At 41.2% G+C, this 14561-nt stretch overlaps 1 protein-coding gene across 3 annotated transcripts in view; it reads right to left on the minus strand.

Annotated features, from left to right (window-relative positions):
* The window catches only part of ZDHHC17 (zDHHC palmitoyltransferase 17), a 138696-nt gene that overhangs the window by 55460 nt on the left and 68675 nt on the right, over window positions 1–14561 (minus strand). For all 3 annotated transcript variants that reach the window (XM_048835718.2, XM_048835719.2, XM_048835717.2), the window contains exons 6-8: window positions 13738–13802; window positions 12921–13083; window positions 542–667 (exon numbers count right to left, since the gene is read on the minus strand). In XM_048835718.2, the coding sequence (XP_048691675.1) occupies window positions 542–667; window positions 12921–13083; window positions 13738–13802 (354 nt within the window). The remainder of the gene's footprint in view (window positions 1–541; window positions 668–12920; window positions 13084–13737; window positions 13803–14561) is intronic.

Raw genomic sequence — 14561 nt, forward strand, 5'->3', positions numbered from 1 at the left:
GCTAAGGTTAAATATTCCAATTAGGATTCTATCTTACAATCAAATAAAAAACCTTTGAAAACTAGGTAGCTTCATATGCCACCATTATACTGTCGCAGTCAGCCTCTATGTTCCTTCACTTTGTCATACAACACTCACCAGCAGTTATACAGGAGAGCAAAGTTTAGGAAATAGCCTGAAACTTCTATTATCTGAGGGTGATTGAGAATCAGATTTGTCAAAGTATCTTGGCTCTCCGCAGGAAGCATACCGCATTGCTCCGAAGGCACTCTCCCTGCTGCTCAGTCAATGCAATAACATTGCCGTTGACCCTTGGAAAAAACTACAAGGCTGCTATGGCATTGATATAGAAGATGGATATAAGACGACGATATGAGATAATCCCAGAACTGAAACATGGGAAAAAGTTCTTGTTAATATCTATCTACACGAGCTCTCGTGCCATGCCAGCCACTGTAGTATTGAAGCACCTTTTTTGAAAAGGGAGGAATATGCCAAAAATATGGTTTTACATAATGAAAAATGTGAGGTTTCTTCTCACCTTATCAGCCTTTAGCTTTCTGAGAAATGATGGACTGTCGTATCCCTTTGCCTGTCTTGCCTCCTGTAAGTGGTTGATCATCCAAACATTTTTTCTCTGTTTTGCCAAATCAAGCGGTGATTCTCCCTGCCAGGAGTTTGAAAAATGGGAGAAATTTAATTTAAAAATAGAAAGTATTCAGAACAGTTTTACTTTTAAAATAGAAAATCACCCACATAAAATTATCGTCATATTGAAAAGACATTAAATAATATTCTGGTATTATTTCACTCTGATGCTTACTTTGACACCAAATAGACTGTTCATTCCCTCCAGTCTTTTTCTTTTCACTTCCCTTATAACTGCGTGAGTGATGAGCACAATGCTAAATCCATGCTCATGACATAATTTCTATGTCTCAAATGCGACAACAACTGTTGCCTTTAGGGATCCTCTGGCAAAACAAATCTGTGTTTAAATGTCCTGAACACTCAGTCTCCTTATCTGTGTTCCCGCCCCCCCAAACTATTGACAGGCAGCAGAAACTAAACCAAAAACATACGCATTTGTTGCCCACTGGATCATGGAAACTCTCCACTGTATATGATTACTCCTCGGTTACTTCTCTACCTCAAGGAAGACATTATCACAAGAAGTCACTAGTACTACAAAATGTTTTCTATGAGAAAAGTTTCTCACAATTTAATGTTACTAGGTCAGCCCCAGCCTTTGTGGTCCTAGGAAGAAAATGGAGAAGGACAGGAAGTATATGGATTGCTGGCATCCAGTTTATCCTACCATTATGAGGTCCTTATGGTTGGCTTGTGCCAGGTTCTTCACTTATCTTGAAGGGTCCCAAGGCAGCAATGACATTGTCCTAGTTTCTCTCTCATTGCACACTCAGGAGGGGAGTTAGAGAGAGTGAGAGAGCGAGCGAGCGCACGGACTAAATGGATTTCCATCCACAGAGATTGACATCTGTTTTCTACTCCAAGAAAAAGAGCTAAGTGAAAATTCATGACTAGGGTCAGATGTTATAGCGGAGGCAAGAGACAACCAATTGTAGGTACCTCCAGCTCCAGTTTCGCATTTGACTCCTCCTCTCTTCTACTGGAGTTAACTCCCCTCCTAAACAAAGCATTCATGGAGGCTTGAAAAATAGCTGAATCCTCCATCACTCGGCCATGCCTAAAAAAAAATGAGACAGGTACCAGAAACTGAAGTTACCCAGAAAGGGCACAGTGTACTAGCAACTGAAGAGGAGCCTTTCAAAGCCACATAGGACAGTCACCTAACTACCACTGAATGCTAGTGGGAGTTGGGCACCTAACTTCCATTTGAGCCTTTGAAAGTCTCATCCTGAGTCTCCATTAAGGGATTAAGTAGTACATTATGGAAACCCTGAAGTGCATTTTTGTGGCTCCTCTGGGGAGTTTCCTTCCACGTCCTATATATGAGTGTTGAGCCAGCCTAGTCCATCAGAAACTTACACCAAAAGTTATCTTTATTCTCATTGTTACTCAACCAGAGTATTAAAATATAGGTTAAGCTAGCTCAACCCTCTGAGGAAACAGAAAATTCTGGGGATCAACCACAGTGAATACCCTGTCTACTCACAGATCTATTGGTTTCTTGGATCACTAATCTCTGGAAAACCCTGAGACACTAAGTTTTTGGTGTCATTTTACATATCCAAATTATAAAGATTACCTGTGGACAAGTAATCCCCTCTAGGAGTTGTTCTCCTAAGTAAATCCTGCGGTTGCCCCATTTCCAGCTGATCATCCCTTCTACTAGAGGGCCATGTGACACCTAGTGACTGCTTAGATAAAAAGACTGCAGGAGCTTCAAAGAAATCCTTTGACTATCCTTCTAATCAACTGGCCATTTTAGCGTATTCCTTTTATTAATATGGAGGCATAACTGATTTATTAAATACATTTTAATATTTATAACCTACATCAGGGAAATCAATTCTGGTCTATCAATACACTTATCTCTGTGCCAGTAAGTAATAACTATTTAGCTTGATGTGATCCATCATGTGTGATCTTAATGATCAGAAAACAATAGTCTAAGGGCACGTTAACGGGACATTCATAGTCAAGCCTTTAAAAGATATGACTGAAACCTCATACCAAGAAAACACATCAAGGATCCACTCTAAGATTCACTGGTAGAGTCAGTTAATTCCTCTTTCAGTAAATGCTCTCCTTATTTTAGAAATTCATGATTTAATAGCATAATTATTACTTTCATTCTTCCTTTGGAAATGGAAGACATTACAAGTACTCAAATAAGATTTCCACTGATTTGTTTTAATAGACAAAATACTTGCCTCATCTATGAGACTACCTCAGTCCGTTCAATAAATTATGGGTAAAAATACTGGATAACTGTGAGAGAATCATTATAACATGGGGTTACTGCCTAAGATTCAGTCCTTTCTCTCAGTAATGAAAGTCATTCTATCTCCTTTCCAATCCAATCCTCAAAGGAAAAGAATATGATCTTACCACCAGGAAGAGTTATTTATCTTCTTATTTTTATTGTTCAAAAAAGAGTTGAAACAGACAACCCCATATTAATTAAATTAGAAATGGCAAATTGATGCTATATCATCAACCCAGTATACTGCCTAGTGTCATCAGATCTCCAAGATGTGTGTCTCCATGTTTCTAAGTATCAAGCTGACTAGATTCACTCTAGAAGCTTTCCTATTTCAGTAGAGAGCACTGATTTTTCTCCCTACTGTCTCTTGATCATTAACCAAAATCCTGGAGGTAGTCTTTCTGTTCAAAAGAAAACCATTGCCTTACTTGGATAACTGGTTCTGACCTGGGTCAACTCCCTCAAAAAAGCTTAAAGGGTAGTGTGATGTCATTTACTAACATTTTTAGTGCCTGGAGCTGACTGCAAACTTTTCCAAAAGCTTGAGCTCACTTGTAACATTTCAGTCTCTAACAAATCAGGAAATAAGATGGGTTTTCCATCCAGAGGATTCAAGAAATACTTTAGCTATACTACATTTTCAGTCAATTCCAAGAAGCTCTCTGAGGAAAGAACTTTACTAGACAGGGTTATGGATATGTCCAGATCACCATCTGTTCCACATCAACAGTTCAGAATTGACAAACGTCTGAAAAAAAATCAAAATCTGATTTACGGATAACTAGCTATGATTAAAAAGGCAGGTAAATCTAAAGTTGAAGCATTAGTCAACAGAAAAACTGGGAACAAGATGGGGCAATTTTCTTCTATTATGGACAGCATCAACTTAATTTAAACCTACATTTCTAAAACAAATTTTTATTTTGAAAACGTTCCTATAATAGAAAGCCAGATTTTTGTGACCAGGCCTCCTCAAACTCAATAAGGGGAACCTATAAATGTAAAAGAGAGAGAACAGTTATTTATTTTACAGTAACTGTTGTTCTTTGAGATGGTGTGGTCAGTGTGGATCCTCATGTAGGCGTGTACGTGCCTTGTGTGTGAGACTGGATTCTATAAAATAGCAGTATCTGCTGAAACCATGCATGAGCGTGTGCCTGTTTTTGCTCCCAGACAAGGGCATCAAGGGAGAAGCAGCTGCAACCCTTTCTCACTTCCCTTGCATTTCAAAGCCTCTGGAGCAGAAATTCTGATATTTAGTGTTGTCCCGCGTGGCACAAAGATCTATTATGGAAACCTCTAATGATGGATCTCCACAGGGACCACTCATGATTAGCAATAGACTATTTGTTCCAGAAGTCTGTCAGGTCACTGCTCATTTGCAGGAGGTATAGAGCCATTGGGTATGCCTACACTGCAATGAAAAACTCGTGGTTGGCCAGTGCTCAGGCTGCGGAACTGTTTCATTGTAATTTAGACTTCCAGGCTCAGGCTGGAGCCCAGACTCTAGGACAACTGCAAGGTGGGAGGGTCCCAGAACTTAGGCTGCTGCGGAAACACGGAAGTCAACACTGCAATGAAACAGCCCCACCACCCAAGCCCAGCAAGCTCAAGTTGGCTGCCATGGACCAGCCACAGGTGTCTATTTGCAGTGTAGACATACCCGTTGGGGTAACCCATTTCAGTGGTACCATGTCCAGAACTTGATGGCCCCTAGAAAGAGAGGAGACAAGCATACACCTCCTTGCTTGCTGACATAGTGCTTTGAGCTGTTACAGCTGCTCAGTGTTTCTATTTGTGGAACTCCAGTGTTACTAACACCAGCATAGAATGCGGCTTGCTAATTCAGCAAACCCTGATGTTATTCAGAAATAACTCCAGGCATGGTTCAGTGACAAAGGCACTTGGCGAGGTTTATTGCCCTTAAGGCACAGTCCCAGCACCCTGGCTCCACGGTTACAGGTACACTAAAACGTGAGTGCCCTGTGGTAAGGAGCGGTTCAGTCAGCAGCAGGAGTCTCTCCTGTCCCCAGGGCCACACAAAGGGTTAAGGCAAGGTACCCCAACATTTAGAGACTAAGACAAACAACTTATGTACCCCCTTACATGTTTCATAACATCCACTTGTTACCTCCCGTTGTACCTTGCTTACAGATGTCCCAGGCAAAACATCCCTATTCATCATTTCTGTCAAACCCTCTTATCTGGTGTCAAGTCGCGAGGTACCTGGGCTAATCTTTTGGAGTGTGTTTATACACATACCCAGTATTTGTTGCTTCTTAGGAATACTTGTATTTTAGCAACACTAACAATACCTTTGCCAAGGTCATGTATCAGACAGTAAACTTATAAGGATCTGCTTTAATACATGGCCTGACTTTGGTTCATGGCCTAACTTTGCTGACTATGGTTCAGGCCTCAGATCTTTCACCAAGCCCAGTGCTCCAGGCTCTCTTTCTCCTACAATGTGGAGACCTATGTCTTCTGAAGAACAGGTCCCCTGAATTTGTAGATGGTACAGATGGGTTTCCCAACCACGACTGATACATCAATATTAAAGTTCTTGCTGGGGAGGTGGAAGAGAATGGAATCCTCTCACTAAAAACATTCTTGGTTTTCTTCCACCACCTCAGTTCTGTGATGACATGAGAAGGAACCAAAATATTCTTGTTCAGCTGGTGTCTCAACAGTGAACAGACAGAGCTAGGGTGGCCACAGGTGAAGCCTGGCAAGTGGCATTATGTACATGCACACTGACATATGGCCGAGGAACCACACACACACCCATACTGTCACGGTCAGGTTCATTTTTATTCTGAGTAACAGCACCTGCACCCACAGAAATCTGTCATCAGGAACGTATGCTCTCGCCGACTTAGAATTGACCAAGGTTCCTATGAAGTCGTGTGTCTGATGGGATAAGAAACGATTTTTCATAATTGTCTCAGCTATGCCTCCTGGTGAACTCCTATACGCCAGGCTAACTGCCGTCTCCTTCTAGGATCTCCCCTAGATCAATGAATTCTTGAGTTAAGAATAGATTTGAATGCCCTTCTTTCTGAGATGGGCTGCTATTATGCGAGGCACTTTGTGAAGATTTCGGTGCCATGGAGAATATGAATGACAGCAGCTTCTACTTGTAATGAGTGAACCTTAGGTACTTCCTGTGGGACAGGTAGATGGCATATGGAAGTACATATCCTGTAAGCTGAGAGGCACAGAGAAGTCTTGAGTCTGAAAAGACGGGATGGTAAAAGCACTATTATCCTAAATCTGAGGCAGTATATGTTTTTGTTCAGTCTCCTCAGGTCTAGGGTAGGACAAAGACACTCTTTCTTCTTTGAGATAAGAAAATAAAGGTGTTCTAGAAGCTTCATCCCTTGTATTCTGCAGGTATCTTTTCTATGGCTCTTATTTCTTCTATGGTTCCTAGCTGAAGCAATGAGGCTATTTCTGTTTGTAATAGTGTCTCATGAGAATGAACCTGAAGAGCGGTGGGGAAAGGGGTGGGTTTAGGGTAGTGTGTGGAAATGGACAGGACAACTGTGAACAATGATGTCTGGCATCCATTTGTCAGCTGTAATTACCACCCAAGACCAGTGGAAAGGGGCAAGGCAGTTCCCAAAGACACATGTCGACTCCTGATTGAATCCAGAATGACTCGATTCTCCTGTCAAATTTGCTGCCTCTGAGAGGAAGCCAGGTTAGTAGAGAAGGTGGAAGATGGGCACTTTCTAGAGAACATTACCTTCTTTCTTGTGGATACTTTGGCTGACAACTCTCTGAGTATGATGGAGTCCTCTGCCGGGGCTGGTATTCGCAAGACTTCCTATAAGGAGTAGCATATAATTCTGAAGGACTGTAGTGCTGCCCATGAAGTTCTTGAGGGAGTGGCGTGTGTTGTCCACTTTCTGTCTGAAATGCTCAATTCCCATTGACCGGGGGTTCTGTCACATGTGTCCATGGCCACGTGTAGTGATGGTCTCTCAAACATTTGGCCCTTCTTAATTTTTTCCTTTAACTCACCCCGTTCTCTTACAAGATTTTAGATAGGAAGGGAAGGACCCTCTCCCAAGTGAGAAAATTGTATTTAGTAAACGGGGCTTGGTAATTTGCCACCTGGAGGTAGAGTAAAGCTGATGAATATGCCTTGTTAAAAAAAAAAAAAAAAAGTGGGGGGGGGAGTGGTCCATCCAGCTTCTCGGATCTTTGTCCTTGGGTGTGACTTTTGTGGACTTCGATTTTTTCCAGTGCTGTTGAAACAATCGGGGACCCTGAGTATGGATTAGCATAAAAATGTTCAAAGCTCTTTGGTGACATCTAATATTCCTCCTCCATTTTTCTGAAGTGAGAGCAAGAGTAGTGTAATCCTTTGACTGGTTCCAGTATCCCTTCATCAAATCAAAGAGTCTGTGAGACTTCTCACCAATGTAGAAATGTAGTCTCAATATCTCAGGCCTCCATAATGCAGGACAGGAAGCCTTGAAAAGCTTTGAAGACAATTTATTTGAAGGCTGTGGCTGGTGTCACCACCTTGTCCAATGAGGAAGATGACATCTTGTGTGAAGATGGGAGTTGTTGTGATCCCTCCGTCATTGCTGACCCTTGGGGCTCACATCAAGTTCTGATGTGGGTGGCCTGGCTAATGAGGCCACCAGGGAATGGGATCTCCTTTTCCTGGAAATATGGGAGGGAAAATCTGTTCCTTGACATGAGAGACAGCAGTCCCCAACAATTCCAGTATGACCAGGATGGTATACCATATGGGTGCTGGCCAGATCAGTGCCACCTCACACCCCAGTACTCTCTTTGGGAGTTGCATTCTTAAGGCAGAGGGGAGGGATCTCCACTTGATGCCCACAAGAAGGAATTTATCTCCTCTTTAAATGTCAGTGCTGTAGAGAGATATAGTATCAGGACCGGTTCCAGTACAGGAAACACCTCTAAACATGATCCAAATTCCTCCAGTGGGTATCTCGCACTCATGCTAGGCTCCCCCTCACAGGTTCTGGTGCAGAGGTCAGCCACAAAGGTCTCATTCCCTGTGCTGCTTCCAGTCTGACTGAGGAATCAGACACACTATTCTTTGAACAGTGATGTTTTGTGTCTGTCTTCCAGAACTTCCCTTCACATATGAGCTATAATTGGCCTCCATGAGTGAAGGCTGTCCTTACATACAGGCACAGGTGCTTGCTTAACTGCCTGGGATGCAGGCGCGATAGCTGTCAATGCCAAGGCTGTCAATACTAAGGCTTTTGGTGCTGAGATTTCCAGGGCTGAGGGCTTTGTCTATGTTGACGTAGCTGGTGTCGAATTAATTGATGCCAGCTCCACTCGTGCTTCTTTTTACCTTCTTTCCAGTGCGTGACCTTGGGGTCTAATTGTGCTTGTGGGAGAATTGGCCAATTCTGGCTTGTCTAGTAGTGACCATCACATCCAGGTCCAATATGGACTGCTCTAGCACATGTTACTTGAGTCAGGCATCCCTGGATTTGTGGGTCCTGGACCAAAAGCATTTGCCCATAGAGCACCTGTCCAGGATGTGACTCTATCCTATCATCCACCGTGTACGTCCTTAATAGGGATCAGTCTGTCATAGTACGGGCAGGGTTTAAATCCTGAAGGTTTGCAGTCTGCCGTGAGGCATGATGGATGGTGCGAAGTGCCTTGCCCCACTGTACAGAGGGGTCTGTATTAACTTTTCTTCCATTTTTTTTTTCTTTTTTTGTGGTACAGCGAATGAAAGGATTGTGAAGATGTTTTCTTCACAAACATAATGAAAGAAATGGTTTTAATGCTTCTAAGAAAAGTAGCAGGTTGGACACTTGCTAGTTTCTGTTCCACTGTCACAGGTGATCAGAGGGCGGGTTGTGGCTACCTGCCCTTTATGATCTCACATAGCAGGATGAGGCAACACACGGTACATGTGCAGCCCTAATGGACAGTGCTATTCAAAAGAATGATCTTGCACCCATGAAGCAAATGTGCACCTACGGAGGGATCCAAACTGATACACATGCAAAGAAGAATCTCAGATTTCGTGTTTTAACCAATAAAGCTGATGGAAAAAATATATGAAAAATAATCAAAATCTTGTTTTTTCAACGTTTTCTGACAAGTTCTAGACAAAAAGGTCTAACCTTTTCCTTGCAAAGATAACCTTGAAAATGCAAGTTGACAAAAGCCACTGTAGAGCAACTGCTAGATCTGAATGTACATTACTGATTTTTCTAGGGATCACAGCTTATTCTTGGTTTCACTTATAGCCACTTGGCGGTTCATCTCTGGGGGGGCCCAGAGTAGGACACAGTCATGCTGCCAAAGGTGGCATTAGGGCCTCTGCAAGTTCTCTCCCAGTCCGTTATATATAGTCACATTGGTCCCTTTTCTGAGCAGCAAGCATAACCATTCGGCCACAAGGAGGAAGAGCACAATAGCATGCTATGAGCACAGTAGCACAGGTGGGAAGAATGTATCCAGATCCGGAATAGCAGAGACTTTTTAGCCTTCCTCAAAATTCTCCAAGGGTAAAAAACTCACCCAGACCTTTCAACAGCTGAGGAAAATGGATGAAGAGACAAACCTCTTCACCTGCCATAAAGGGAAGGCACTTCACATTTATCTGACACCTATTACCAAAGGTTGCTACGAAAGACAAAAAAGTCTCCACCTCTTTAGAGACAGCAACATGGCAAAATTTCAACAGTTACCCACTTCCAAGTGCACAGGTTTGGGAATCTAACTGGGACGGTAGACCCTGGACTTTGATAATAGATTCTTCCCCTCCCATCTCTGATATTTACTAGTAGGCTTAGTTTTTCAGCTAGTGGCTATCGAAGTATTTGAGCCCCACCTCTCCCTCTAACTCTCATGCACAATAAAATAAGAAATTAACTTAAGACAGAGCCTGAGCCACTATTAGTGGTTACAGAATTGCCATGGATTTGGTATGCATATTTATATCTAATCAGCAGAGATTTTCTATAATTCTACTCCTGAAAACCATGTCCCTTTTATAAGAACTACCAAAGCTTACAGAAAGATAGCACTAGGACCAAGCTAGTAAAGTTAGAGAGACTCTCATAAAATCTAACTCTGAAAATTATTGAGTCTGATGATTTGTCACATGGAAGCATATTAAGAGTATTATTCCCAATGTGTACAACATTACATACAAATGTTATTATTCTTATAAGGGGACACTAGGTAAGAAGTTGCTACAAGCACTCTTGGGGTTCAATATTTATTACTGTCTGTCTTTACACTCGACATGTAGTTGTGATCCTTTACTCACACACCTTTACAGAACAGACTGCATTTATAACTCCCTTAAATCTATTGTACTTATCTGGAGTTCTAACTTTCCCCTGAGAAAGTTCTGTCACACTAGATTAGGCAATCAAGAAGATCTCAGTTTTTCTTACCCTTGAAAGCATTTTTCTTGAATTGTTTTCCCAGCCTGAAGGGGGATAAACTGCCGGCCCTTTCCTGCAAATTTCCTTTTATAGTGCTCTTGCAAGAAAAAGTTGTTCAAAGGCCAGAGCTTACATTTACTCTGAGAGTTTACTAAAATCTTCATTTAAATCAGGACATGCCCATGCCTATTTCCCTCCTTTCTCCCCCCCCCCCGCAAAAAAAACAAAAAACAAAACACCCCCAGCTTTATACCTCGAGTGAGTATTAAAGTTGAATATTTACGCTTCAAGACTGTTTGTATTTTGCAGGAGTCACAAAATGGAGCTATCATTTCCAAAACTCAAATTGCCTGATTAGTTCTATAATGTACTAATAAGGACTATTTATGACAAAAAAAGGTTCCTTGTCCAATTTCTATTAAAATTAATTAGGTCAAAGTTATGGGTTTGTCCTAGGTAGAAAAAGGAGACACTTCTGTACATGAGATATGTACATGGTCTCTCTCACTCTATTATTTTATTAAGTAACACAGAATAGGAGCTTTTGCTGCAAGACTTGGACAGCTGCTGTGTCTGTTCAGAATCTACCCACACTGACTACAAAGACCACAGAACTTCACATTACTGAATCAAGTGTGCAATAAGAGTCATGATCATTTGTTTTCATGACCACAATTAGCTTATTCTTTCTAATAAATAAGATCTATCTGGCTATTTTATTACACAATAGTTTATCCAGCTTTTTAGATCAGTGGTTACATATTTTCTTCTATCCATTTGTAGTTCCTTTCTATATTTGACTTTGAAAATCATAGACTAGGGAGTAAGCACCTGTGATAGAGAAAGAATGTCTGTGGAGAACATACCATGATCCAGCAAGTTAAAAGCCTATTTTCTGTCTGACTGCTGCTGCCTGCCAATAACCGAGGAGACGATACAATATGCTGTTCCAGACTAAAGGATATCCCTTTATGAAAAGCAATATTTTTAGGTGAAGTGATTTATTATATATAATACTACATATACACTGCATATATGGTCATTTTATAATTAATAGTTGAAGAGATGCCACAGAAAGTAGCCACATGTGTGGGCTTGTAAGAGTTGAGGCTGAAAATATAATACATCCATGGTTAACTATACAGGTAACTAGTAGAGTATTACAGCATAGTCATGCAAGCAAATGTGTGAGGCTAGCCTCTTTGGTTCAAAGCATGGAAAAAGCAAAGTAGACTTTGTGATGAATTTTCATTCAAGAATACCAAGATTTGTGACCGTCTAGAATGCAACAACATAGCTTCAATTGCTGTAAACTTATATTGCACTTGCTTGTGGGTCTGACCTACACTGGCCAAGAAAATGGATACCCTTAACAATACTGTGTGAATTCAGATAAAATATGTATATTACTTAAAGTTCATAAGTTGATTGTCTCTGCGGCTGACAACATAAGACAAATGCCTTGATCACCTCGAGTGAACCCACAGAACAAATTAACTGACCTATACCACATGCAGTATGTAATAATTGCAAATATCGGGTTGGGTTCTCCAGTCTGTCCATCCTTATTGTGCCACCCAGGATTCAAGCTAAAAATGGCCACTGGAGAATCCCCCTTGTGGAGATGAACACACCTCTGGCATGCACAAGCAGTGGAGCCTGTTTTTATGCCAGCTGCCACAACTCTAGCACACATGGTATGCTGGTAAATGGCTGAGGTATTGCAGCTCCACTATTCCAATTATCTATTGATCCCTTAGGGTACACTGCAATAAAAAACGGGTGGCACAGAGTCTCAGAGCCCAGGTTAGCTGACTCTGGCTTGCACAGCTCAGGTTGGGGGACTAAAAATAGCAGTGTAGATGTTCAGGCTCAGGCTGGAGCCTGGGCTCTGAGACCCACCCCCCTCCAGGGAGTCTCAGAGCTCAAGCTCCAGTCTGAGCCCAAACATCTACATCACAGTTTTATAGCCCTGCAGCCCGAACCAGCTGACTCAGCCCAGTTATGGCTGTGCCACGGGTCTTTTACTGCAGTGTAGACATAGGGCCTTTGTGCCAGTGGATTAACTTGGAGCAGCTACTTGGCGGTTCTAATGCTAAACCACAGAACTGTAACTGGCTCCCTGATGACTCCACCCCATCCCTACCATCAAGCAAAACTTAGTCACATGGGAGAAAAATGAGACAATTATATTCCTTTAACCAATATTCTGTAGTTATGGAACATTCTGACTGCCTTGTGAGACGGGGGAAAATTGGAGCTTCTGTCCTCTTTCCAGAAAGCAGCAAACATCCCACACCTCAAATCACCCCAAAACTTTTAGCAAGATTAAATTTTCAGTCACACTCTTTCAATTTTATACTCAGAAGCATATGCTCCCACAAAAACTGATGTGCACATCTTTGAGTGCTTATGTGTTTTTGCAGATGCAGAATTAGAGGATATGGGCCACTCTTGCTGAAAAATGGGTCCCAAATTTAAACAATATAGTTTCCTCAGTATCATCATGACCCCACATCACCTCCTAGCAATTATCTAACTTCTAGTAATAATATTACTGTACATCACTTATAATAAAAGATTAAAATGTTTACCTTGATATTTTGGGCATCAACATTAGCGCCAGCTTCTAGTAGAAGACTAATTACTGTAGTATTTCCTGCTAGCACAGCCCAATGTAGTGCTGTATTTTTGTGATATTTGTCCCCAAGATTAATGGAAACATTAAAAGTAAGCAGCAATCGAGTTGGATCCACACTAGAAAAATAAAAGCTTGGTTAGATCTACAAAGAATTAAAAATCACAATGCACTTTGTTTATGGGTTTGATCTACTTAAGCATCTTAGTGCATCAACTCAGACAATATTAATCAGAATACCCCTTTTTTATAGTGTTAAGTACTAATGGCCAATTCTGCTTCCACTGAAATAAATTATAAAACTACTTTTGAATCCAATGGAATCTGCACAGGCCTATAAATTAGTTAATAAGTGTAACAAAGCTTCTTCTAGATGGTAGCAGAGCACATATTTTTACATAAATTCTTGTTTTCCCATGTATCACAGAAAAGTGACAGTATCATTACAAATATATAATACCATGCAAATGTCTACGTATTTGATGCATAGCAATGAGGGTACAAAACTTCTCTCGTTCCTCATCATCACACAACTCCTATAGAAGAAGCAGCAGAGGAAGGAGAGGGAAGAAAACACAGTAATAATGTTAAACAAACAATGCCCTCTCTTCTTCACTAACTGTCATAAATCAGGCAAATTATAGTAGGGTTGATGACATTATGGGAATAATTTAGCTAGCTAAAAAGATAGTGACTTGTTTGTTTTTGTATTTTATATTGTCTGACTAAGGCAAAGTGCTTTGAACAGGTCTGTATTATAATGAGTTTATTACCTGTGTGTTCTGTAAGCTGCCCACATTAAAGGTGTCATTCCATTTTGATCCATCATATCTACATCCTGATAAAAAGAAAAGCATTAGTGAGAGAAGTAAAAAATGCTACAATTTCAGTATACTATAGGAACAGAGGATTTGCCATGCTGGATCAGATATTGGTCATTTAAGTCTGGTATCCAATCTTCAATGTAGACACTGAGGGCTTGTCTACACAGCCCCACGGTTAGGACTACAGGGGGATGAACTGCAGCACGCACCAAAGTGCTGTGCTGTAACTGCCCCACCATCTCTGCTGGTGCAAACCAAAAGATACCTAGTTTGTATTAACATAGTACTGGTCTGGAAAGGCCTTTGTTAATGCAAACCACGTACCTTTTAGTTCATACCAACACTGCCCACATGGGTGAATTACAGCACAACTCTTTGGCGGGTGCTGCAATTCACACCCACATAGTGCCTATTGCAGTGCAGTACAGACATAGCCAAACTGATGATTCACAAGAAAACAAAATATAATGAAGTTGTGCATTGCAAAACCTGGGAGCAAGAGACGTTTTTCCCCCCTCTGTGCTTGGCATAAATAAGATAATGCCCTAATATTTAAGATTTGATGAATGCCTGCAGGAAGCATAATCAAGCACTTCTGCATTTTAATACATCTTTTGTATTTACAACGCCAGGTTCTGTATCCACAAAAATCAGTATTGAATTAACATTCTCTCCTCCAGGATATTTGTATTAACTATTGTTGAGGAATACTGGAACAAGTAACATTAACTGTAAAATTAGTGAGCAAGTCCATAAAAAAGCGAAATTGCAGT

Source organism: Caretta caretta, chromosome 1 (genome assembly GCF_965140235.1).
Source record: "Caretta caretta isolate rCarCar2 chromosome 1, rCarCar1.hap1, whole genome shotgun sequence".
NCBI lineage: Eukaryota > Metazoa > Chordata > Testudines > Cheloniidae > Caretta > Caretta caretta.